This window comes from Cyprinodon variegatus, unplaced genomic scaffold (genome assembly GCF_000732505.1).
Source record: "Cyprinodon variegatus isolate N-32 unplaced genomic scaffold, C_variegatus-1.0 Scaffold48, whole genome shotgun sequence".
Classification (NCBI taxonomy): domain Eukaryota; kingdom Metazoa; phylum Chordata; class Actinopteri; order Cyprinodontiformes; family Cyprinodontidae; genus Cyprinodon; species Cyprinodon variegatus.
The window spans coordinates 1589530-1613837 of NW_015150501.1; the positions used below are offsets into that span (position 1 = coordinate 1589530).

Sequence of the window (24308 nt, forward strand, 5' to 3'; positions counted from 1 at the left end):
ATACCAAAATCTTGCATATATAAGAACATATCCTTTTCCTATTATATCTCAGCTTTCACATCTGCTGGACTGTGGTGGATCCTTCTACCTCCACCACAAAGTTTGTGTAAATTCATAGTTTTGCAAATGCAGATCAGCTGGAGGTAGAAGCAACCAGGAACAAACCACTTTCCCAAGAACTGAGGGGGAATTTTGTTTAAGTTTACTTTAGTTATTTTGTCACCTTAATATTCAATTAATTGTGCTAAGTTAAAGAGTTGTTTTATTTATGTTTTAGTTTTGTATGGACTTTTTTTTTGTTTTGTTTATTGCTTCCCTGTTATGTTGTGCCTCCCTCCTGTGGAAAGTTTAGGTTATTCCTACCCTATATAAGCAGCCTCTGTTCTGTATCAGTGGGTCAGTTTTTTGTTTGAGTTCCTGTTCAGTTGACCTCAGTTGATTTGGGCCCAAATCCATGTTATTTATTATTTAAGCTATTTTGTATTGCTTTTAAGCCTTTGTTAACAATTTTTTATACTGTTAAATGAAAGCTTTTTTCCAATTTTGAGCACCTTTTGTCCTTATTGAAGTTTGGTTCCTCACATGGACTCTATGCTGAAGAAGATTTATCAGCAATCCCCTTGCCTCCTTAAAAGACTAAGTAAAAAAATAAATTATTCTTTGTATAATGTTATATTTCAAACAGGCCACTTGTTACTTTTACTCATTTTGTAATTTCAATCTCGTGTTCTTTTGTTCTTTTTATCTTCCTCTTTATGCTTCCTCTTGTTGAAATTGACATCATAAAGTACATTTGTTTTTAACCCTAACGGTTAGAAAAAAAATAAATAAAACCCACAAGACTTTTATCTTGAAAACAATATGTTTTTATGAGGTGTGGCTTTTACTTTAGCCAGCCATGAGTTTTATGATGATAAACTTTATACTTTAAAAAACAATCTGTCAGCTTTACAGTATTTACAGTTTTACAGTCTCTATACTTCACCTAATGATTACTAAAATCAATTACTAAATTCGTAAATTATTATTTCTAATAATCAATTAATCCAATTAATCGTTTTAGCCCTAAATATTCTAATGACAAAGGTTTAGAAACCCTTTTAAAGTGAAGCTTTTTACCAACTGTAAGGGTGGGGTTGCAAAACCATACTATCCCAAAAAAAATACTCTCTACAAATACTTCCAGCTGCCTGTCTGGATCTTTGAAGAAACATAACAAGTTTGAAGTGGAATTATGTGTAGGCCTATTTTATTGGGAGGGTAACAAAACAGTACATGTTTTATTTTTACGCCAGTTTTGGAGGAGGTTATCACCCGGTTTAATATCGGTCATGTTCTCATTTTGGATCTCCTGCAAACTTTGCTGTATGTTGAAGCTGTCCCTTAAATGTAATATGATTTAGTTATATTTTCCTTGTTAGCAAATATCATATTAATTGTAAAAAAAAATAATAATAATAAAAAATAATAAACAAAACACAATGGTTTACCCTCTGCAGCTGGGTTCAAAAACGAAAAAAAAATGTTTTTATTGCCTGGTCAATATCCAACCTGTTCATTCTCACTGGCTGTCTATGACACATTAAGACAGGCAATGTTATGTGATTATAACCCCCTTTGTTATTGGTACTGTTTTAAATCTTTTTTGTTTTGTTTATTGTTTTGCTCCTAATTGATACTTTATATGAATTCCCTCCTAGACTCTGTGTCATTGCAGTTTTCAATAAAGCTTAAAATAAAAAATGTTTTATTTATATTTTTTCTTATCACCATATATATATATATATATATATACCATATATACATATATATTTCTAAAAGCCAAATCTTTAATTAAATATTTTTTATTTTAGTTTTCAATGTATTTTAAAACGTATATTTGTTTTTGTTTTTTTTTTTACCGGAAGCTGTTGTTACGTTGCATCAGACCACGCATGCGCAGTAGACAGAGAGAACTCATGCGGCTGAGTGTATGCTAACTAAGCTGACGTCTCTCTGCTCCATTCAAAGGTATGTCCTACTTTTCTCTGTGCTTTGTCAAAGAACTCCATCAGTTTATTGACAGCGAGTTTGAATTAAATTAGTGGCAGTAAAACACAAGAAAGGTTAAAAAAAGTAAAGCTTTACTTTGACATGTAAGCTAAGGCTAATTAGCCATAGCTTCCTAGTGGAAGTTCTAAGTTGACAGGTGGTGATAAATGTCAGCTTTGAAACATAGTTATTTTACAAGCATATCATCTCTATTTTACTATGTTTTGTTGCCATTAACTGGGGCGGTGTTTTTGTTCGAAATAAGGACATTTTATATTTACTAAAGGCTTAACCTAATAAGTCAAAATTAAACTAACATCTTTATTACTCATCAAGCAGTCCTGCATTTAATTCATATTATAGTACTAGGTCTAACTAGATGTGTGCACAAACTGTGCAGAAAGAACAGCTACCGCATTACATTGATATCACTGGCATTTTCTATGTTTTACTTTCTTTTTCCAGTAGCTTATATGAAGGGCAGAATTAAAGCAAGATGCCATTAAAGTAATACAACAGAAAATATAAAAAGTTGTAATGTCCTGGAATATGTTTCCTTTAGATAATTTGTGTTAATACAATTTTTTTGTTTATCTTTGCCTAAATCATTTTATAAATAAAAGAAACAAAGCACCACTAAAGTCTTTGTGAATGCCTCACATTTTTTTAAACTTTCATATTCATGTTTGTTTCCGATAACATCTAGCAGGTAGCATGCAAGGACACGTTAATCAAATATGACACACCTTTGTAAAAGGAAATCTGGTAAAATAAAAAGGAAACTGTCTGCATTTGAAATGGGGAATAACATGCAAAAGTAATTAGCAATGGAAAAACATGTCTTTGTCAGCTATAACCCGCTGAATTAACCCCAAACAAGAGATCTAAGCTGACCTTGGATTTGTCCAACATAAACAGGTGGCAAACATTCTCACCAGAATCACAGATTCTGTTAGTCAATTAAAATCTACAAATAAATAACCCAAGTATATCACAAGTTGACAATATTTTTTTGCTTTTTGTTTTATTTATTTCATTTTGATATGATCCAGAAATCTAAAATTAACAATAGCAAATATATGCAAATAACACAAATTGGTGTTGTATCTGAATACAGTGCTTGAGTAGCCATACCTTTGACAGCTTTGACAAATATATATAATTCTATTCTAAAATACTTCATTGATAATAAAGGTAATATCACATTTATAATCTGTACTAACCTAGACTGGCTCTACTGTGCTGTTGCTGGTCAGCTGTATACTTGTTTTGTCAAACTCCTTGTAAACCTCTGTGTCTCCTCCAGAGATGGCCACTCTCTATGTGTCCCCTCACCCCGACGACTTCAGAAGTCTCCTGAGTCTTATTGCTGCGGAGTTCTGTCCATCATCTCGTCCTCGAGTCATCACAGAGGATCCACCAGCTTCCCTTAATGCCCGCTCCAGACCAGCTCTGGTTCTAGCTGCTGCTGGGGATGGGGACTCTGTCCTGAGCGGGGCCAGTGCCGTTGCATGGTACCTGGCTTTTCAGGGGAAGAGGGCTGGGCTGGACTCAAAGCAGCAGAGCCAAGTGTGGCAGTGGCTCAGCTTTGCAGACAATGAGCTCACCCCAGTTTCCTGTGCTGTTGTCTTCCCGTTGATGGGAGTGATGGGTGTGGATAAAAAGGTAACTGCAAGACTAGTTGTGAATTTATATGCAATATTTATTCCCTTGTAAAGTTTTACATTTTGTTGTTAGAATCACAAACATTTTGAAGTTAGTTTCCTGCTTCTCTCATGAACCCTCTACTTATCTGAGTTATCCCTTTATCATGTTAGCCCTGTGTTGGTAAAGTTAGTTTTTAGTTTAGGGGCATCAAAGTGAATTGTGCTGAACTACAAGCTTAAAACGCTTGACTCATTGTACATCCTTTTTCGTTGATCTGTCACATACAATCCAAAATAAAAGTTAATGAGAAGAAATGTCTTCCTGTTTAAGGATATAAAAATGTTTACAAGATGCATCATAAGATTAGTTTGTTCTATTTCCAGCTCCAGCAGAGTTCCCGGGCAGAACTTATGCGGGTTCTAAAGGTTCTCGATCAGGCCTTGGCGCCAAGAACCTACCTGGTGGGGGAGAGCCTAACTCTGGCTGATATGGCTGTAGCTACATCTGTTCTTCTACCTTTCAAATATGTATGTATGCTGCACAGCCCTTTGATTATAGAGGTTTCTCTACAGTGACACTCAGGTTTTTAAGTGCTATTTTTTTTTTTCAGGCGTTAGAGCCTTCAGACAGGAAGGCAGTGACCAACGTGACGAGGTGGTTCACAACCTGCATTAACCAGCCACAGTTCCTGAAGGTGCTGGGAGAGATCGCTCTCTGTGAGAAGGTGGGACCAGTAACACCTTCACCAAGTGCTGCTGGAAAAGCTACCAACGCTGGTGCAGCTGTGGACTCCAACAGCTCCACAATTAATGGTAAACCAAGTATTTTAAGATCCTTCCTGAATATCAGAAGAATATTATGAGATTTGTTCAGAGATTTTATTCATTTCACCTGCAGGTCCACCAAAGACGGAGGCGCAGCTGAAAAAGGAAGCAAAGAAGAGGGAAAAACTGGAAAAGTTTCAACAGAAGAAGGAAATGGAGGCAAAGAAAAAGACGCAGCCTCCAGCAGAGGTACAGAATGTGAAAATATGTTTAAAATGCTTTAGCACGGATGATTATCAAACACATGATTTGATAAGTAGATTGTCTTTTTGTCTTCCAGAAAAAGGCAAAACCTGAGAAGAAAGAACTTGGAGTGATTACATATAACATTCCTACAAACCCTGGAGAAAAAAAAGGTAGTTTGAAAATAACAGATCTGGGAATCCTTCATTCCTTCACTTTTCATTAAGACAGAGACGAGCTGAAAGGCATCGCATAAAAGAGTTTTCTGTTTGCAAATAGAAACACTGGAAATAAATGTTTGATCTTAATCTGGGATTAACCCAATGCACCATCCTACATTTTGTAAAATTATTATATTTTTTGAAATAGCTGTTGATAAGCATGCTGAGTTAATTTTGAGAACACAAAATATTGTTCCTCCTCCTGTCCTTATGTGTTTAAGAAGTATTATAGCCAGGATGTCATATCCAGTTTCAGCTTCTTTTGAAGCATCTAAACAGATTTTGGTTTTCAGAGTAGTTTTGATGCTTTTTGTTTTATTTATGAGGCAATATGCAGTTTAAATATAATATATGCTGACTCCTTCCTATAAATGTTTCTAAGCAAGATGCAGAGCAGCTGCATGCTTCCTGTAGCCATTGTCAATCTTCTTCCAGAATTCTGGCATTGATATTAAATATTTATATTTAACTGTCAGAGTAAAATAAAATAAAAATCCATCCAAATTTTGCACGAGCATCCTCACATGATGCTGCCACCACCATGCTTGACAGTTGTTGCAGTGTTCCTAGGTTAGAAAGGCCTAGTTTGACTCCTCCAAACATGTTTTTCCTCCTTATTATGGAGATTATTTGAAGGAACTTTTCTTCTGAATCCATTTGGCAGCTTATTTCAGTCAAACTTTATGATGTAGGAGCAGAAAACACTTTGTATGTTTAAAATGCAAAAACCTAAGTCAGTGTTTGCCCATGAAACAATCATACAGGCTGCTGTGTTAAGTGGGTGCAACATATGCAGCAACCCTAACACCAGGTTTCTCTATCTCCTCTGGTTGTAGACGTCATCAGTGCTCTTCCAGACTCCTACAGCCCTCAGTATGTGGAGGCTGCTTGGTATCCATGGTGGGAGAAGCAGGGCTTTTTCAAACCGGAGTATGGTGTAAGTGTATCGCTCTCCTTTTTGTATACTACCTCCAGATCAGAGCTTTTAACGAATGACGGCAACGTTTGACTGCATTTTTATTTATTTTTTTAGAGGAAAAGTATCAGTGAGCCAAACCCTCGTGGGATCTTCATGATGTGCATCCCTCCTCCAAACGTGACAGGATCTCTCCATCTGGGTCACGCTCTCACCAATGCCATTCAGGATTGTCTGACCAGATGGTGATTAACACTAAGTATATTTTGGTAATCTAAAGTTCATGTTAGCTGATGGAGTTCTTATGTTTACAGGCACAGGATGCGGGGGGAAACCACCCTGTGGAACCCGGGCTGCGACCATGCTGGCATCGCAACACAAGTGGTGGTGGAGAAGAAGCTGAAGAGGGAGAGGGGTCTGAGCCGCCATGATCTGGGCAGGGACAACTTCATCCAGGAAGTTTGGAAATGGAAGAACGAGTGAGTCTGAAGGCCAAAAATTGATCAGAAATCAACTTGAACAGGAAAAAGAAGATGGTTGTACTCCTTTGTAGGAAGGGAGACCGTATTTACCACCAGCTGAAGAAGCTGGGGTCCTCTCTGGACTGGGATAGAGCGTGCTTTACCATGGATCAGAAGCTGTCCTACGCGGTGCAGGAAGCCTTCATCCGTATGCACGATGAGGGGGTGATTTACAGAAGCAAGCGGCTCGTCAACTGGTCCTGCACCCTGAACTCCGCCATATCTGACATAGAGGCAAGTTTCTTCATGCTCCTCATTTCTCTTACCTTTATAAACGGTTTGTGCTCCTGATGCACTGCTTGTTTGTGCTGATTGAAATTTAATGATCCTAAACATCAGGGAGGAAAATAATGTCTATTTACAAAATGACAATAATCATTTGTATTACTTTCCTAACATTCAAAAGATTTGCAATCACTTTATTACCACGCCTTTGGATAATTGCAAAGTCCAGATGTGGATGCTCTGGGTTTGTGAGAGTCTGTTATTTAGTTTATACTTTAAGTGTTCCAGAAATTAGTACTCATCATCCAAAATGTGCAAGTTTTCTCTGAATAAAAGCAAAAGATCTATATAGATCCTGGCTCAAACTATGTTACAAGGAGACAAAGAAAAAAACCCTAAATAAGGAGGAATGCATTTATCAAACATGAATGAGTCTGACTGAAATGAAACTAAAAGTTTGGCCATATTACTATGCAACAGATGTTTGGAAGATCCTAAGAGATTAATGTGGCTCTGAAGCCACAGGTTGAAGACCCATTTATTCACTGCAGAGGGTGGCACTGCTGTCCAGCATCTCATGATTTATGACAGCTTTGACCCTGGGTCCTTCATGAGGTTTTCCTTAACATCCCAACCATCTCTATTAGACATCAGTAGTTGGATTTAGTTGGGTGTTCCACGAAATTGATCCATTTCAAATCTGCTTTGAAATAAAGAAACATCCTAAAACACAGAAAATGTATTGAGTATTTTTAAGGAGCCTGTTTGATCCAGGAAACCAGCCTATTGAAATTACCTCCATGTCTGACGAGACAAGAGGTCAAATATCCAGACTGCAAAGAACAAACTGTTTAAATCTAATTTTAACCTGAGAATCACAATAAGTTTAAACTTGTGCACCTAGTTCTACCTTTAAATTTATGGAAAAATTACCGATAAAGTTATTCTGACATCCATCTTCTGATCAGTATATATGATTTGGGACCAGAGCTGTAAATGTTCAGATACAGACAATGAAAGCTTAATATCACACCATCCTTTCAGTCGGTTCTGGTCACAATGTTCCCCTCTCATTAAACCTATAATATTTGTCTTCCAGGTGGATAAGAAGGAGCTCAGCGGCAGAACTCTGCTCCCTGTGCCTGGCTACAAGGAAAAAGTAGAGTTCGGAGTCTTGGTGTCCTTTGCTTACAAGGTGGATGGATCAGGTATGTAAACAGGAGCAGAACATATTGTTTCAGAAAATGTGCTACAAAGCACTTCAGCTAAATTCCTTAAACCTGGTGTTTCTCCAGATGAGGAGGTGATCGTGGCCACGACCCGTATTGAGACGATGTTGGGAGACACGGCTGTGGCTGTCCACCCGGCGGACCCCAGATACCAGCATCTGAAGGGGAAAATGGTGCTGCATCCCTTCTGTGAGCGCAAGATGCCAATTGTCTTTGACGACTTTGTGGACATGAATTTTGGAACAGGCAAGTTTTGTCACAAGAAAACAAAAGAGGTAATCACCAAGTTGTTTAGCTGGGCCTTTTTTCTCATTCCTGCCCCCTTCACCTCTGTGTTCAGGTGCTGTCAAAATCACCCCAGCTCATGACCATAATGACTACGAGGTCGGAGAGAGGCACAGTCTGGCCTTCATCAACATCTTGGATGAAAATGGGCTTCTCATTAATGTGCCTCCTCCCTTCCTGGTATAGTGTCTCATTATCTCCCTTCCTCCTGCACTGAGGGCATTTTCTCTGTGACACTCAGTTTTCCTCAGGGAAGCAATTTTATCTCAGACTTTTCTTCTCGCCGCATCTGTCTGTCCCAAAGGGCATGAAGCGTTTTGAGGCCAGAACAGCCGTCCTTCAGGCGCTCAAGGACAGAGGCCAGTTTAAAGAGATCAAAGACAACCCCATGGTTGTTCCAGTCTGCAGGTAGAGCCAACATTTTCAGTGTAGGGTGTTGGTTCAGAGATCTATTTCTCCCATTTAGGATTATTTCTAAGCTGTGCCATTTTTCCTCTCCGTCAGCCGTTCAAAGGACATTGTAGAGCCGCTGCTTAAGCCTCAGTGGTACGTGAATTGCAGAGATATGGGCAAAGAGGCTGCAGACGCTGTGAGAGAAGGCAGACTCAAGATCATCCCCGATCACCACCTGAAGACTTGGTTCAACTGGATGGACAACATTAGGTAGATCTCTAAGACTGCTTCATCGTTGTAGCCAAAAGATAGAAATGTTCAATGATCCACAGAATGCAAAACTCTGTAATTATTTCATAAGGACAAGGTCGGTTCAGAACATTGTCAGCATTTTATGCCATCATTCTTTCCTTTTAGGCAGAGGTGAATTAGCTCATCTCAACTGTACAATATTTACCACATTTTTTCCTAAAAAATATCCTAAATCTGTCGTATTGGCAGGACATCTCCTGTGTTCAGCTCAGTCAGATGTAGGTGTGACTGCCTTAGTGGTTAGGAAGTAAGCTTAGCAAAAAAGTTCTTCCGTAACTTCAGCTTTCTATCAGAATTGGAAAGTTTTGTGCCAAAATTTGGGCAAATCCTTGAAATTTAAAGTTTTTACACCAATTAAATGTCATTTAACCAACTTGAAAAATCATCTAAACATCTAAATAAACTTATTAATATCTGTTTAGATTAATCTCAGATGATGTAGGCAGATTTAAATTCAAACATCTATGTTCCGATTTAAATATTTTGGGTTAACTTTAACAATCACTGCTCCTCAGCATGCATGTGGGGACAGTGGACAGGATTTTTAAAGAATTATTTACTGAAAGAATCCTTCAGTCGATCCTGACTAGCCATTGTAGGAGACAAACTTAGACAAACAAAAAACAGAAATCCCTGGTCCTGGGGAACATTTTTATGAATGGAGTTAATGTCAACATTGATTAGTGGTTTAATCTGTGAGAGAAACTAAGTAAATTACTTTAATTGTTCCTCTATTGGCTTTGAGCTGAAGAGAGACATGGTTAAACAAAGAACCACATATTGAAGGATTATCATCTATAGCATGAGAACACAGCTAATGGCAGCAATACGTGAAGGAAAATTGAGGCTGATTATTACGACAAAGTAATTAGAAAAAGAAAGATCTTTAGTGTGTCTTCTATCAGCCTAAGCCCATAAAAGCGTTACAAATTTAGCTTTAAGATACAAGCCATTCTTAATTTTAAACTTTGTAGGGAAGTTTTAAAGCATATTCTTAAAAGTTCAAGTGTCCGCTTCACATTTGCCTTGTGTTTTCTTTTTGGAAACTAGACAAACCTGAAACCTATAGCCTGTCAGGAAAATATGGAGCCCTGTAGACCTTAAATATTAAGAACTTTATAAATAAGGGAAGGAGTCTAGGGAAGTTAATTCAAGCCATTTGTAAAAGTGATCAAACATTTGCAAGATTTGTTTTTTTCCCGCTATGTTCCTTCTGTTTGAAAAAATACCCCACAAATTAACATTTTATTTCAAGAAAATAAATAATTTATGAGTAATTTTAATCCTCACATATTCTTCACCCATTGTTTTTTTGTTTAGGGACTGGTGTATTTCCCGGCAGCTGTGGTGGGGTCACCGTATTCCTGCCTATTTCGTTACTGTAAACGATCCTGCTGTAAAACCTGGTGAGGTAAGCTGACATCCATCACGTCTTTCTGCTCTGGAGGACTTTAGAGGGTAGATTAAAAGCCATTTTCATCAGTATAGCTCATACCTTCTTTCCTTTATCTCTAGGACATGGATGGTCATTACTGGGTGAGTGGCAGATCAGAAGAGGAGGCCAAAGATAAAGCAGCAAAACGCTTCAACGTGTCTGTGGATAAAATTTCTCTCAGACAGGGTGAGATTTACCTGCTTAGCATATTCAGTACTACAGTAATTAGGTCTGATTACAACAGGGTATGCAGCGCACAGATTTACTTAATTACATCAGTTACATTCATGATTTGAACAGATGAGGTAACCTTTTTACTTTTTTTTTTTATTGTGTTTTAGATGAGGACGTTCTGGACACTTGGTTCTCGTCTGGCATTTTCCCCTTCTCTATTTTCGGATGGCCTAATGAGGTAAGACGCTTAGGTCAGTTGACTTTCTGCAGATGCAAATGTCACAAGAGCTTCAGTCTTTGGTGCTGAAGATAAAAATAAAAAAGCTGTAAAGCAAAGCTTATAAACTGGAAAGCCTTCACCTGGGTACTGAGTTCACCTGTAACTTTTATGAAGCCAATAAACTGGTTGATATCCACTTCATGAACCTGTCAGAGTAAACCTTATAAAATGTGACTTTGAAACTGTTGTTTTCCAATGGAGTTGATGTGGTTTTCCTTTATGAATGCTTTTGTTTTTAGACCCAGGACCTGAATGTGTTCTACCCCGGCACCTTGCTGGAGACAGGTCACGACATCCTGTTCTTCTGGGTGGCCCGCATGGTGATGATGGGTCTCAAACTGACGGGCAAATTGCCTTTCAAAGAGGTGAGTCAGGCAGCGACTGCTGACTTGTAGCAGCTGTTCATCACAACCATGGAATAACGGCATGGACCCTAGTGATGACGCCATTTGTCACCAGGTCTATCTGCACGCTGTGGTGCGGGACGCTCATGGAAGGAAGATGAGCAAGTCGCTGGGGAACGTCATTGACCCGCTGGACGTCATTACAGGGATCTCTCTAGAGGTAACACTTCAACGCTCAGCTCAGCAAACTGCCTGCTTGCCTTCTCATCCATTCATCTGTCTTTTTCCCATCTATCCCACCCTCTTTCTATCTGTTCACCTGTCCATCCATAAGTCTAGTTGATCCACCCATTCATTCATTCTTCTCTCCCCTCAGTCTGTGTTTTCAGCAGATTTACATTTAAAATCTGACCTGAGTCAACCAATAAATTCAGTTAGGTTTGGTTTTAATACTTTAGAAATTGACTGAAAAGGATTTAAACCTTGGAGTTTGGAAAAGTCTGACATTTTTTCCATGAAAAATGTGTAGAAATGCCTTCAGATAGAAACTAACACTCAGAAAAACTCCTCGTCTTTGTCTCCCGGTTGGGTTTTTTATTTTTACATGTTCACTACAAGCTCCTTGGCCCCTCCAAGCCCATATTCTTATAAAAAGCTTTATTAACCACCTCCTTCTGCTCCCAACAAGCTTTTATTGAACCCATCAATCTCTCCAGCAGTTATTGAGTCAGTTGATGCAGGACTGTCCTCTAGGGGGCACTGCATGACCTGCAGTAAACTGAACCATAGCTGATAGTTTTTCTTATAAAAGCTTTATCTACCTCATCAGAGAAGTGGTGGGAATCTAAAGGTTTCCACTTTTTCGTTTATTTTTAAAATATTATTGACATTAAATATTCTCCTTGAAGAGTATCTTGGATTTCACAAAATTATATTATGGTTCAAACTGCATTTTGTATCAACTTTACACAGAATATGCTAGCGTTGGCTTTTTACTGAGCAACATGTTTAAGGATTAATTCCTGCTAGTCATCTGGAACAGCTTACTTTAAGATGCTCTTGATTTTAAATGGCTTTCCTCCATGTAACGCATTATTATAACCAATGGCTTCAACATATTTCTTTGGGATTTTATGTTGATGACCAACAAAAACTGCACAAATGGAAAGATATCAATTCTTTTTAAAATCCCTTTGCCAACATGGGGATGTTTGGCTTGGTTTCTCTTAATTTTGTGAAGGAGTATAAAGATTGTGGGATCTGGGGTCCGTTTCACAGTGGTTAACTGAAAACTCTTTAAGTTTTATAAACCTGAAATCAGGGAAACTCTTAGTTTTTTGTTTCACAAAAAGATTTTACTCAGCCTCTGTTTCTGTTGCCATAGTAACATTCTCCCCAGAGCTAACCTGGTCGGGAGCAGGTTTTGTTCAGTAAACTCAAGAGTTTCCTCTGTCTCAGCTCTCATTAGAGCCAATCATGTTTTTATTTCCAGTCTGATTTTTTTTTCATAGTTTTGTGCATACAATAAAAAAAAATTCACACAGATTGTAAAAACAAACATCTGTTAAGGTCTTATTAAAGAATGATCGGCATTAATTCACAGAGAATTAAATATTAATAGGGAGAGATTCTACAACTCAGCTGACAGAATATGAGATTTACTTCTTTTTAGTTTGTTTATTATGAGTGGCATGTGGATTTTTTTTCTTACAATACATGAACTACTGAAATTATTTTTAGATTACACATAAATAAATAAATTAATTCCCAGGGAATTAAAAGACATATAAAAAAAATAAATAGATACATTGATCTACTACCATTCAATAAATAACCCTGTAATGTTACCGTGGTACCAAGAGGCTATTCATTTTACTGAGTATGTATTTCTGATATCTAAAAAAATATTTTTCTGTGTCAAACTGACCACTTCAAACAAAAAGACATTCTCCACATCTAGAATAAATATTCTGTTTGTTTAGAAATTCATTTCAGATCTCCATACTCCTTTTGATAATGGTCAGCTTTTTTTTTAATTTTGACTATGCAGTAATTCCAGATATCATAAATACATTTTCAGTCAAGCTGATAAATGTTAAAACGGCCACTTAAAATATATAAACATTTTTAGATATATAAAACTTAATTCCTACTAGTTCAATGTAGTTTTTTTAACCTTCTGAAATTCAGTTTGTAAAAATATAATTTAGAAAATATATTATTACTGTTCAGTCTAAGAGCGTAATTTTTATTTATTGTAATGATCTTCGAATGGAATAACAGAGAGGAGAGTGCTTTTGATAAATGGTAAAACAACCTGCCATAGAGAACTTGATATAAACTTACACATTAAAGGCCTGGTTATATTTCCCGCAGCAGTGTGTCGCAGTGAGCTTGACTCAGACATTTTTGATTTATCCTCAATATTGAAAGGTGGTCTGTGCTATACCCTGTGGGTCTAGATACAGGCTAGGCGGTGAGGAAGTGGGGGCGAGTTTCTCCAACAACGGAGGGACATGACGGCAAAAAATAGTGGTGATCCAGGTTGAAAAAACATCCCAGCATTCTCGTGCACCTCAATCTTCTAGGTGGTCAAACTTCACGAGTTGTTTTCTGCAATTGCGGTCATAAAAACAAAAAAAGCCGGCCTCCTGCCGGCCTCCTGTCTGCGACACTGTCTGCGGTTACCTACAATTTGGGAGAAGCGCAGCAGAGTGTCTGCGGAGTGGGCGGGGAGGTGTTTTTGTTCACTGCGACACCTACGCAGACGACCTAGTTTCAAAGTATAAATCAGCCTTAACTCAAGACAACAATCTTCTCCTTTGCCATCTTCCTCTCCTTTTTAGCTGTTGCGCTGTCTCTTTCTCTTTTAAACATCCATCCATCTTCTTCTCTTTTAAACACATTCTCCTTTTTATTTTTTTTCATGACTTCATTAGACACATAAGATTGTAAAAACTACTAATTTTCTGTGTTGGGCCAACCGATGAAGTTCCATTAAAAAAACATTTTAATTAGTTTTAGCAACAGCAGAAAGGGACAAGAATTCAAGGGACTTGAACTTTTTTTTTAAAGAGGATTTTGTTTTTATTATTTCTTTTATTTAGGGACTACACATTATTCTGCTCAGTTGACATTTAAAAATACTAAGTGTGTGCATTTAAAATAGTTTAGAGGCTGATGGATGATTTTATTTTAAAGTATATTTATCTGCATGATCCTAGCAAGTCAAAAAAGAAAACACTCATGGCTGCATCGTTAACATCATTGATATGGTAGATAGGGTTGTCACGATACTAAACTTTTCAACTCGATACCGATACTAAGGAAAATATTTGATACTCGATACCATTTTCGATACCACAAGGATAAAAACAGACTCCAAAATTCCACAGAAATATTTTCATTAATAAATAAAATACAATAAATAAATACAATAAAGGTTGTATGCTGTGCACAATATTAAGCAAGCTTGATAAAAAACTTATAAAATTAAAATTAAGTGTTCCTTCCTTGGCTATGCTTTGCACACATAACAATGACACTAGCCAAACTGGTTAAGAAACAAAAATAATTCTCAGCAGCTGCACCTCTTAAAAAAAAAAAAGTCTGAAACTGAAAAATGCACAGAATTATTCAATCAAACAGTGTTCTGAAAGTGCAGTGTCCTCTATTCTGCACTTTAGATGAATGACTGCTTAGGTGCCACTGGTGGTAGCACTGTATCGATACTTTTAAAAACGAGTATTGTATCCGGATACAACGTTTCAGTATCGATACTTTTTTGAGTATCGATACTTTTGACAACCCTAATGGTAGATCAAATATTAAAGGGGCCAGTTGGATATAAATCTATGTCCAGACCACTTTTCATCCTTTGAAAAGAAAATATTTTTTCACACTTATCCAGACTAGGATAATTATTTATCTAATTTCTAGACAGTATAGAGACACCTAAGATGTATAGAAAATGAATATTGAGCAAACTCCATGTCTGCGCCTCCTGTAGGGTCTTCACGCCCAGCTGATGGACAGTAACCTGGATCCTGTAGAGGTGGAGAAGGCAAAGCAAGGTCAGAAGTCGGACTATCCAAACGGCATCCCAGAGTGTGGGACTGATGCTCTCCGGTTTGCTTTGTGTGCCTACACCAGCCAAGGTTAAACCCTCCTCCTAGTTAATCCTATTTTAATCACTCCATAACTTTGGTTTAAAAACCAAATAAGGAAAGATAAACTCTGCTGCAAAATGTTTTACATTATTAACTCATTATCCTTTTTTTCCTTTTTCTTCTCCCAGGAAGGGACATAAACCTGGATGTAAACCGCATCCTGGGCTACCGTCATTTCTGCAACAAGCTTTGGAATGCTGTGAAGTTTGCTATGAAAACGCTTGGAGAAAACTTTGTTCCATCAGAGATGGCCCAGGTGAGATTATGAGACAGAGAGCATGAAGAGAGGTGGCAGGTGATGAATATAAAGAATAGTTTATCTCCTGGACCATTTTTCGTTTGCTCTCCTTGGTAGATTTCTTCTTTTTCATAGTGCTCTTTTTGTTTTACATGGTTTCCATGTTCTCAGCTGTCAGGAGAGGAGAGCGTGTCGGACCGGTGGATCCTGTCCAGACTGAGTGCTGCTGTGGCTCTCTGTGAAGCTGGCTTCAAGGCCTACGACTTTCCTGGCATCACCACGTCCATCTATAACTTTTGGCTCTATGAGCTTTGTGATGTCTACCTGGTAGGTTCCGTCTGTATATAAAAAAAAAGTTGAAGATGTATAAAGAGGGTTAAATGCAAAGAAAAAACAATCCACATTTTAAAAAGTTGCTTTCAATTTAATACATGATATTGTCTGTAGCTCTCTGTCCTCTTAGGGAATGGAATAATTGTTTTCTTCTGTGTGTTGAACCATCTCTGTGTTGCATTGGTCTGATGTTCATGGGTTAATTTAATGACCAAAAGGCGACCCTTCTCAAATGTTCTGCCAGAGGCCTCCAGTTTTTACTGAAAGTTTTCCATATTTCTTTTCTTCTAATAAGGCTCAAGAGACAACTGAGGTAGATATAAACTCAAAGCATCACTGAAGTATTTATTTAATTATTTTTTTCTTGCCATCACTCAGTTGATTGGCACTTATGGCATTTAATGGTTACTATGGTGATTTGGTGACTCCAGGATGTCTTGCCTTGCTGCAGCTCTGAGCTGCAAACATGAATATCTCTCCTTGTTCGGCTTTGTTCTCCAGTTTATTTATTTTTTTACTTTTTCATTATCTTTGGATGTAGAAATGAACAAATTAACATGAAAAGCTATTTTCTTAAAACCATTTCCTGACAAATGGGCATCAACACATATCTGACTAAATTACACGTTAACTTCAATTTCCAATTTCGAAAAGGGGCTCGAAGAAATGACTTTCTGTTGTGAAGCATTTATGCTGCAGGAAAAAAAGAAGGGGGGACTGGTCAGCTTTAAAAAGGAGTGACAAAAAGCTGAAATTGTAAATTCATTTTGAACTGAAGGGATTAGAAGGGCTGTTAGTTTTTGTACCAGCTTTGGATGAAAGCCCAGTTTTTATTAACTTGGGATTATTTTTTTTTTCCTCTACTGAACCTTTAGGTTGAAAACAGTTTTATTAGGATTCACCCTGAGCCTAAGCTGCTGAAATAAAATTTAATTTTAGGTCTAATTTATAATGAAGTCTGAGATGTTGGTTGGACCTCACAATAATGTTTTCACTGACTGTTTTGTGATAAAGTGCAAAATGATCTAAGCTGTCTAGAAATGTTTGCATTAGAACTAAAAGGCACAAATTCACTGAGAAACACTAATAAAGCTAAGAATAAGGCTGAAAAGTCCCACCCTTTTTAGTCTTTAAACACATCAACAAATGTCATTTTATTGATGTCAGAGTTCAATAAAGTCAGGTAAAATATAGACATACTTATTGACTGTTCCTTCAAAGTAAATTATTCATGTTTGTCAATTGTCCTTTTTAAAGCCATTGAATGATTTTTTTTTCTAAATAATTGTCCCTCCATGAGAATTTCCCCCTTTAAAGTAACTAGTTGTTGAATTTTTTTCTGAATTATTGTTAAATGTCATCACAGATTCTTATAACAAATGTTTTTTGTTTTTTTTATGCTGTGTATTATTGACCATAACAAACTAATTGTCCTTCAGGAAAGTGTGAAACCAGTGTTTATTAAAGCGGATGAAGACAGCGCCGCCCAGAGGCAAGCCGAAGTGTGCAGGCAGACACTTTACACCTGTTTAGACGTGGGTTTGCGACTTCTTTCCCCCATAATGCCGTTCGTCACTGAAGAACTCTACCAGAGATTACCTAGACGAAAACCTCAAACTGATCCGCCCAGCATCTGTGTGACGTCCTACCCGGACACAGCGGAGGTAAGATGAAGGGTTACCAAAAGCGACTGAATTAACAACAGTGTTATTTCGTTAACGGGGTCCAGATTGGCTAAAAACTTTGAGATCCTTCACTTTGTTTGGGGGATTTTATTTGATTCTCTTTTTGCTTTTTGAGTGAAACATGGTCCTTTCTCTAGTTTTCCTGGAACAGCGAGGAGGTCGACCGTGATATGGAGTTCAGCATGACTGTGGTCAAGACGATCCGATCTCTCAGGGCCGACTACAACCTGACAAAGACCAGAGCCGACTGTAAGATTGTAGACACTCTTAAAACAGCTTTTTATTTCAGTAGAATTTCAAGGCTTTAACATTTTATCCTCGATCTGCTGTGATGTTTTTTTCTTGAAACGCACTGGGTGGCTCTCTCAACCTCTGCTGACATGAATAGAAGTGGTGGGAAGTAATTGCATAGTTCAAGCACGGCACTTAAATAAAGTTGAGGCACTTAACATCATTATTGTTTCCAGTTTATATATTTCTTTTTTCTTAAAACACAAATGTAGCTGAATAAAATTACATCACATGCAAAGCTTTTGAATAATGCTGCATTAAGGTAACATGATTTGATGTCTAAAATGTACCTTTTGTATTTTCCTCTTCTAGGCTACCTCCAGTGCATAGATGCTGCAACCGTGTCTCTGGTGCAGAAATACAACCTGCAGATTCAGACCTTGTCTTATTCTCAGGCCGTCATCCCTCTGACAGCCAACCAGCCGGTCCCAGAAGGCTGCGCTGTGGCTATCGCCTCTGACAGATGTACTGTCAACCTTATGCTCAAGGTGAGAGTAATCCCACTCCTCCTCCTCTGAGCCGGAAATGGCTGTAAGCGTCTTTAAAGATGCTTTAAACTAATACCGGCAGTGTGAGCTGAGTAATTGCATTTAAATTGAAACCCAACGTTGGTGAATGACTTTGACGGATTATCTATTGGATGTAAAAAGTCGGCGCCCCTTTTGGAATACCAGGTTTTATGTGGCCTAAAAGAAGAAGAATTTCTGTTGCTGTGGACAAAAGTGACCAAGTCAATAGAAAATACAAAGATGGATTATGTGAAACTAAAACAAAAAAAATCTGATTAATCCTGATTAATAAATGATTGACAGCTAGTTTGATTATTTAGTTGTTAACTAAAGTATATAGACTTTACTGAAAGAACATCTGAGAGCAGTAATTATGAGAAGACTGCACAAAAAAAACAATAAACACTTTGCATTTAAGGTGGAAGCCACTGTTTAAAAGGGAAAAGACAGGTGATCACATCATTCATCTAAGGCTGTTGATCTTTAAAAATAAGGAAATTTATGAAAGGAAATGTCTAAAATTTCTAAACCTTTTAAATATCTGCATTCCAAGCAGATTTTTTTTATACATATACTGGGAAGGTCAAAGGTAACGCTGAACCTAGTTAGTTTTCCTCAGCACATGCCATGAGGAGGAAGTTAACCCCGAAATCCCCACATCCTTCTGTTACCTTCCCGCTTCGTTCCAGACCGCCTGCACAAAGCAAAGCCCACAGGCTCCGCTGTTCCTCCCATCTTGCTTCGCTCCGACTTCCTCAGAGCTCGAGGAGAACATGCGCGATATTATAAAATTCATAGGAGTAAAACATGCGGAAATAAACTCTTAATTTAATATGACATATTTAAAAACTCCCCATCAGCATCCAGCATGTGTGCAGTTTCTGCCCAAAGATTTTCTTTTTGTTGTGGATTTTTGTTACAGGGATCATAAGGATCATACAAAATTGGTTTGTATGAACTATGCTTTTCTCTACGTCCAAACTCAGCATCTCTTAATCAATGCCTGCGTTAAAAAGTTTGTTTTGAAATTGTGAGATTTGCTCTCAGAAGCTGTTGTGTCTGAATTTGATTCAACTTTTAAGCCTCTCGGTATAAAATAAATATTTCGAGGGAGATGAGAAATCTACTTCCTGTTATGCTGAAGTATCAGTAGTTTGCATCAAATCATTTAATTGAGCGGTCTTAGTTTTAGGGAATATATAAGAATTAGGCTTTAATTTGTAGTTACTGATCTGCCATTACTATATTTTAATTTGACAAACAGGATCTTCTCGACGTTCTTTTTCCTGTTTGATGGGATTGCAATCGCGGATCTTGACCTAGCCGGACCGGAGCGGGGCAAAAAATAGCTCGGCTCCGTATTTTGACGGTGACGGACGGAGGAGTAGCGGTGGATGTGGAACATTTCTCATTGATTAACATGACAGACATGTACTACGCACAACGCATGTGAGTGGAATGGAGATGGAGGATGTGGAATCTGGTGGTAAGGGAGGGAAAGCTAATCGCTAACAAAGCTGTAAAGCAGGTGTCATTAACCATTTGAAAGGGGAGAGCCACTTTATGGTTCCTGAATCATGAAGGACTACCAATATCGACCTATGAACTGGAAGTTGAGTCGGTGTTCACCTAAAATGACTAACAAAAGCCCAGTTTGGGTGACTTGCTTCGAGTGATATCCTAGCATGTTTGTGTTCTTTTCCTTTCTCTTCTGCTACTGAGGTAATGTTGTCAGACTATTAATTTAAAATTCTGATAACAGAGCAGCCTGCTGAGGTTTTCCCGGAAGTCCACACATGCAGACCAATATCTGCATTTTGATTTGCATCGTCCACTGGATAACAAACTTTCTGATTTTCTGCATTGCTTTTATGGTCCAGTGCAGTGAGGACTGCTGAAAGAAGCAACCAAACATTTACACAAATATGTTGAGTCTTTACAAGATTCAGTTATACACTTGGACCTCTGCAACAAAGGATACGTCTTTGAAGTTTGAAAGAGGGGTGAAGGATGCCATCTTTGTTCAGTGATGTATTTTTTTCTTTTAAAGAGGGGGAGGATTGCAGTTTCAGCTTTTAAGCATTTACACCTCTGTCCCGGAACTGATTCTGAAGAGACATGACACATGCATGCTCATCATGATTCAAATGGCCAGAACCTTTGCCAAACAGTGCCTAAAAACATCGCTCCAGATAAACATAGAAGACTCCTAGATAGGTGTTAAAACTATTTTCAGAGAAACTGGGTGGAAGTCTGGTTGCCTCGGATTTAATCCTCTTTTAAGGTTGCCATGACCCGGATGACTGAGAATTTGCACACAAATATTTTATGCCTGGTTCTGATAGAAAGGTCGCAGAATACATTATGAATCATATTTTGGATGGCATGCAACACCTAGGCTGACTATTTTATTCCCAAATTTCTTTTTTAAACTTTTGGTGTTGGATGATGTGCTGCTGAAAGGATTTTTTTTGGACCTTTGTAATGATTGGAAACCATAGCAACCGTATCAAGTTGACTTATTTTTACACCCAGGAGCAACTTATTAGCATCTCAAAAGCAGATATAATATTTTAACTACTTTAGTAAGTCTCTGCTGAGTTAAAAAGGAGGTGCCGATGATGCAGAACAGGAGCGAAGAGAAAGAGGAGAAAATACAAGCAATCTCCCCCATCAATCATTATAGACAATGTGTGATTTTTAGGAATCAAGTTAAAAGAACTTGAAGCCCTAGCAAGGACCCAGACAGAATAAGGGAAATGCAGTATTATGCATTTTACTGAAACATGGCTGTTGGGCCACATCCCTGACGGTGCCTATCAGCCAGGTTTTCTGACATCATGAACAGACATAGATTTAGGCCCCGTCCACACGAAGCCGAACCCTGGCCTAAACGCACAAATTTTTCACCAAACCAGCCTCTCATCCGTACGAAGTCGGCGTTTCGGGGGTCTGTAAACAATCTTTTTTTATTCAGCCTTCAGAGTGGGAAGATTTTGAAACGCCGTTTTTGCGTTTCCATCTTTAAGCTCTAACCGAAATTTTTTTTTACACGCATGCGTCATAGCGTCGCCTCTAAACACGCATGCGCGACACAGTATCACAACAACAATGGCGCCGTACTGTGTTGAATGGTTGCTGCTAATGCTACTCACCCTGCTGTCGGGCTTACAACAGAATCTTCTTCTTCTGGAATATCTCCAGGAAGAACAGAGCAATATCGACGACATAGTTCAGCACCTGAATTTGACTTAACCACGAAAATGGACCCGCAGGGCAACCATGTATAAATATTAGTGCGCATGCCCAACATTTCGTCGCTTATTTTTGCTTTGGCACCACAGCGCCACTTACAGGCCTGGCATACATTTTGCAGCGTTTTCATGCATTCGTGTGGACGATCACATTTATTTTACGTCTCCGTCTTTACGACAAATGTTTTGGAAAATATCAGCGTTTCGTGTTCGTTTTGACTTCTTGTGGACGGGGCCTTAAAGAAGGCTGGAAAACTGTAGGGAGGTGGGTTGGCAGTGCCACTGGTTATCACCCAGGACATGCTACTGCGAATTATGGTCTCTCTAGCACAAACTTTGAACTATTGGCAGTTAGCTTTTGTCCATATTATTTAGATTTCACTTACTGCTGTTTTTCATAAAGTTAATATCATGTGACGTCATCAGTTCCTCGGCCACTATAACAGTTGAGCATACCTCACTCTGCTCCACTTTCAACATGTCAACAGATTTTCAGCTGCTGTACCATAGAAAACAACATTTTGGACCTGTTTTATGCAGATCTTAAGGTCTCTTGTATCTCTCTGAATTAAGACTTCTTTGGAAATCGAATCTGTCTTTTTTTTTTTCCTCTGCTTAAAGTATAATCCCTCTTTAGAAAAGGCAAAATAGACCTGCATTGAAGAGAACTGAAAGAAGATGGTCACAGAAGACGAAGCAGTCCTGCAATGTTGTTTTGAGGCCACAGACTGTAATGTCCTGTCAGCCACACGGAGAGGACATCAATGATAGTGTGACAAAATATATTAACTTCTGTGTAGATAACGCCATCCCCACCCAACAGTGAGATGCTTCCCAACAATAAACCCTGAATCACCAGTGATTTGGCAAAAGGGCTAAACAAGAAAAAAGGAGTCTTCAGAAAAGGAGACTATAAACTATTGAGGAGTATACAGAAGCGACTCAAGGTCAAAATAAGAGAAAGCAGGAAGAAGCTGAAGAGCAAGCTCTAGGAAAACAATATCAGACATGTGTGGTCAGGGATGAAGATCAGTGTTAAAGCAGAAGGAGGATCATATGGAAAGAAGTCTGGATACAAAACCTAGTTTCCCTTTGGTATCAATTGGGAATTGAAATGTAGATGGCAATAGCTGTAGCAGTCTGTATCACAGTGGCTCCCAAGCCTCTGACTGAACACACTGCTAATATGAAAAGGACCCTCAGTGTCGCCTGTTATATTTATTAAAAAATATGAACACTCCTCTGTGTTGGATCACCACTCCAGAAGACTTAGAACAGACCAAACACTCGGTCTGTTGATGGTGCTACCTCAAGAGATTGCAGTCTCACAGCAGACGTGCAAACATTGAAAGACCTGTCCTTCCTCAGGAAGTCCATTCTGGTGTCTGATTGAACAGGCAGATATCCTGGCTCCAGGCTGTTAAGGTAGCGAAAGGATGTCGAGCACGTTAAAGATGTGATCATGATGTTTAGCCAGGAAAAAGTTTCATTACTTCTTGAACTTCACCTATAAGTCAACTGTATTTATATTTCATTTTATCCTCTTGTTATAAATTTGAGTAAATTACGCTGAGTATCCAACAGATGGGCTGACATTTTCCATATGTTTTCCTGTTGTTAATCAGCTGAATGCTTCATTTCAGCTCTGACAAATTACATTACAGCACTAACACAGCCCTAAAAGCATAAACACATATCATCTGTATGCTAATCAAGACATACATCCTCAGATCGCTGCCTGAGTTTTTCATTCTCACCTTCAGAGCTGAAATTACTGTATGATTTAAAAGTGTTGTCCTGCTCCCCCCCCTGTAGGGCCTCATCGATGTAGAGAAGGAAGTGACTAAGCTGATGACAAAGAAAGGCGACTTGGAGAAGCAGATGGAGAAACTGAGAGAGAAGATGGCAAAGAGTGATTACAAGGAGAAGGTGCCAGCAAAGGTTCAGGAGCAGGATGCTGAGAAGGTGACAGAAAGAAATTGACTTGCAGGGTCCCTGAAGCTGGTTGATGTGTGAATACTTGGTAAATAACTTGTAGTTTTCTCTCCTTTCTTCCACAGCTACGCCAGAGCCAAACAGAGCTTGAGAAAGTGAAAGAAGCCATAGAAAACTTCAAGAAAATGATGTAACTTTCCACTTTATGTGAACCGGGATTGTTTTGTTTTTTTCATGTCATTGTGGTTTTTCAAACAAAAATGTAGTATGGAAGGGAATAAATGAAGCTCTTAAAAATAAACAGGATTTAAGTAAAAGCTGTTGTGTGTAATCCATTTTTACATCTCCTGTCAGCTAAAGCATTCATACACATGGTTCATTTAGGAAGAATTCAGTTTTCTAGATTTCTGACCTGTAAGGCCACCTAAAAATATATACATGTAGTCAGTTTAGGCAAATATTTCTGCAGTGCAGAAAGACAAAACAATTAACCAAATGGTATAAAGAAGAGGAAGGCAAACAATGCTACAAAGGAAGGGGAGGAAAAGGATGGGCTGAAAGAAGTTAAGATGGAAGGCGAGGCTGAGGAGCAGGATGACGTAAACAGGAAAGAGATTCAAGGAAGTAATTTCCAAAAAGGAAAGGAACTTTGATGATGAAAACATGACGAGTCATAGGTGGGAGTTTTGTCGACGAGACTAAGTGAAAGTAATCCAGAATGGTACAGTACTGCATGCTTAACTCTGGAAAAACTCTCCTCGTCCAGATGTCCTTGTGCAGAAATGCGTCTCTGCTCCACACTGATTGTTCACTCTGAGCAGTATGGCTCTTCCTGCACTCGCTACTTAATAAACTATATGTGGCTGATCATCTT

The 24308-nt window shown here is 38.4% G+C and overlaps 1 protein-coding gene across 3 annotated transcripts; it reads left to right on the forward strand.

The window, feature by feature from the left end:
• Positions 1-1926: 1926 nt before the first annotated feature.
• Positions 1927-23740, forward strand: vars2 (valyl-tRNA synthetase 2, mitochondrial). 3 transcript variants are annotated; one of them, XM_015370841.1, is made up of 28 exons: positions 1927-2010; positions 3338-3696; positions 4062-4205; positions 4289-4490; positions 4576-4691; positions 4783-4858; positions 5743-5843; positions 5940-6067; positions 6137-6301; positions 6376-6577; positions 7668-7776; positions 7864-8043; positions 8138-8262; positions 8387-8490; positions 8587-8745; positions 10108-10198; positions 10303-10408; positions 10564-10634; positions 10916-11041; positions 11136-11240; positions 15030-15177; positions 15318-15445; positions 15599-15754; positions 17200-17424; positions 17583-17694; positions 18049-18224; positions 23315-23464; positions 23560-23628. In XM_015370841.1, the coding sequence occupies exons 2-28, from the start codon at positions 3340-3342 to the stop codon at positions 23626-23628; spliced, it is 3831 nt and encodes a 1276-aa protein (XP_015226327.1). In that variant the 5' UTR covers positions 1927-2010; positions 3338-3339. The 3 variants fall into 3 exon arrangements, with proteins under 3 accessions (XP_015226327.1, XP_015226326.1, XP_015226328.1); XM_015370840.1 differs by lacking the exon at positions 1927-2010 and having other exon boundaries at positions 3340-3696; positions 23560-23740; XM_015370842.1 differs by lacking the exons at positions 1927-2010; positions 3338-3696; positions 4062-4205; positions 4289-4490; positions 4576-4691 and having other exon boundaries at positions 4781-4857; positions 5741-5843.
• The last annotated feature ends 568 nt before the right edge of the window (positions 23741-24308 follow it).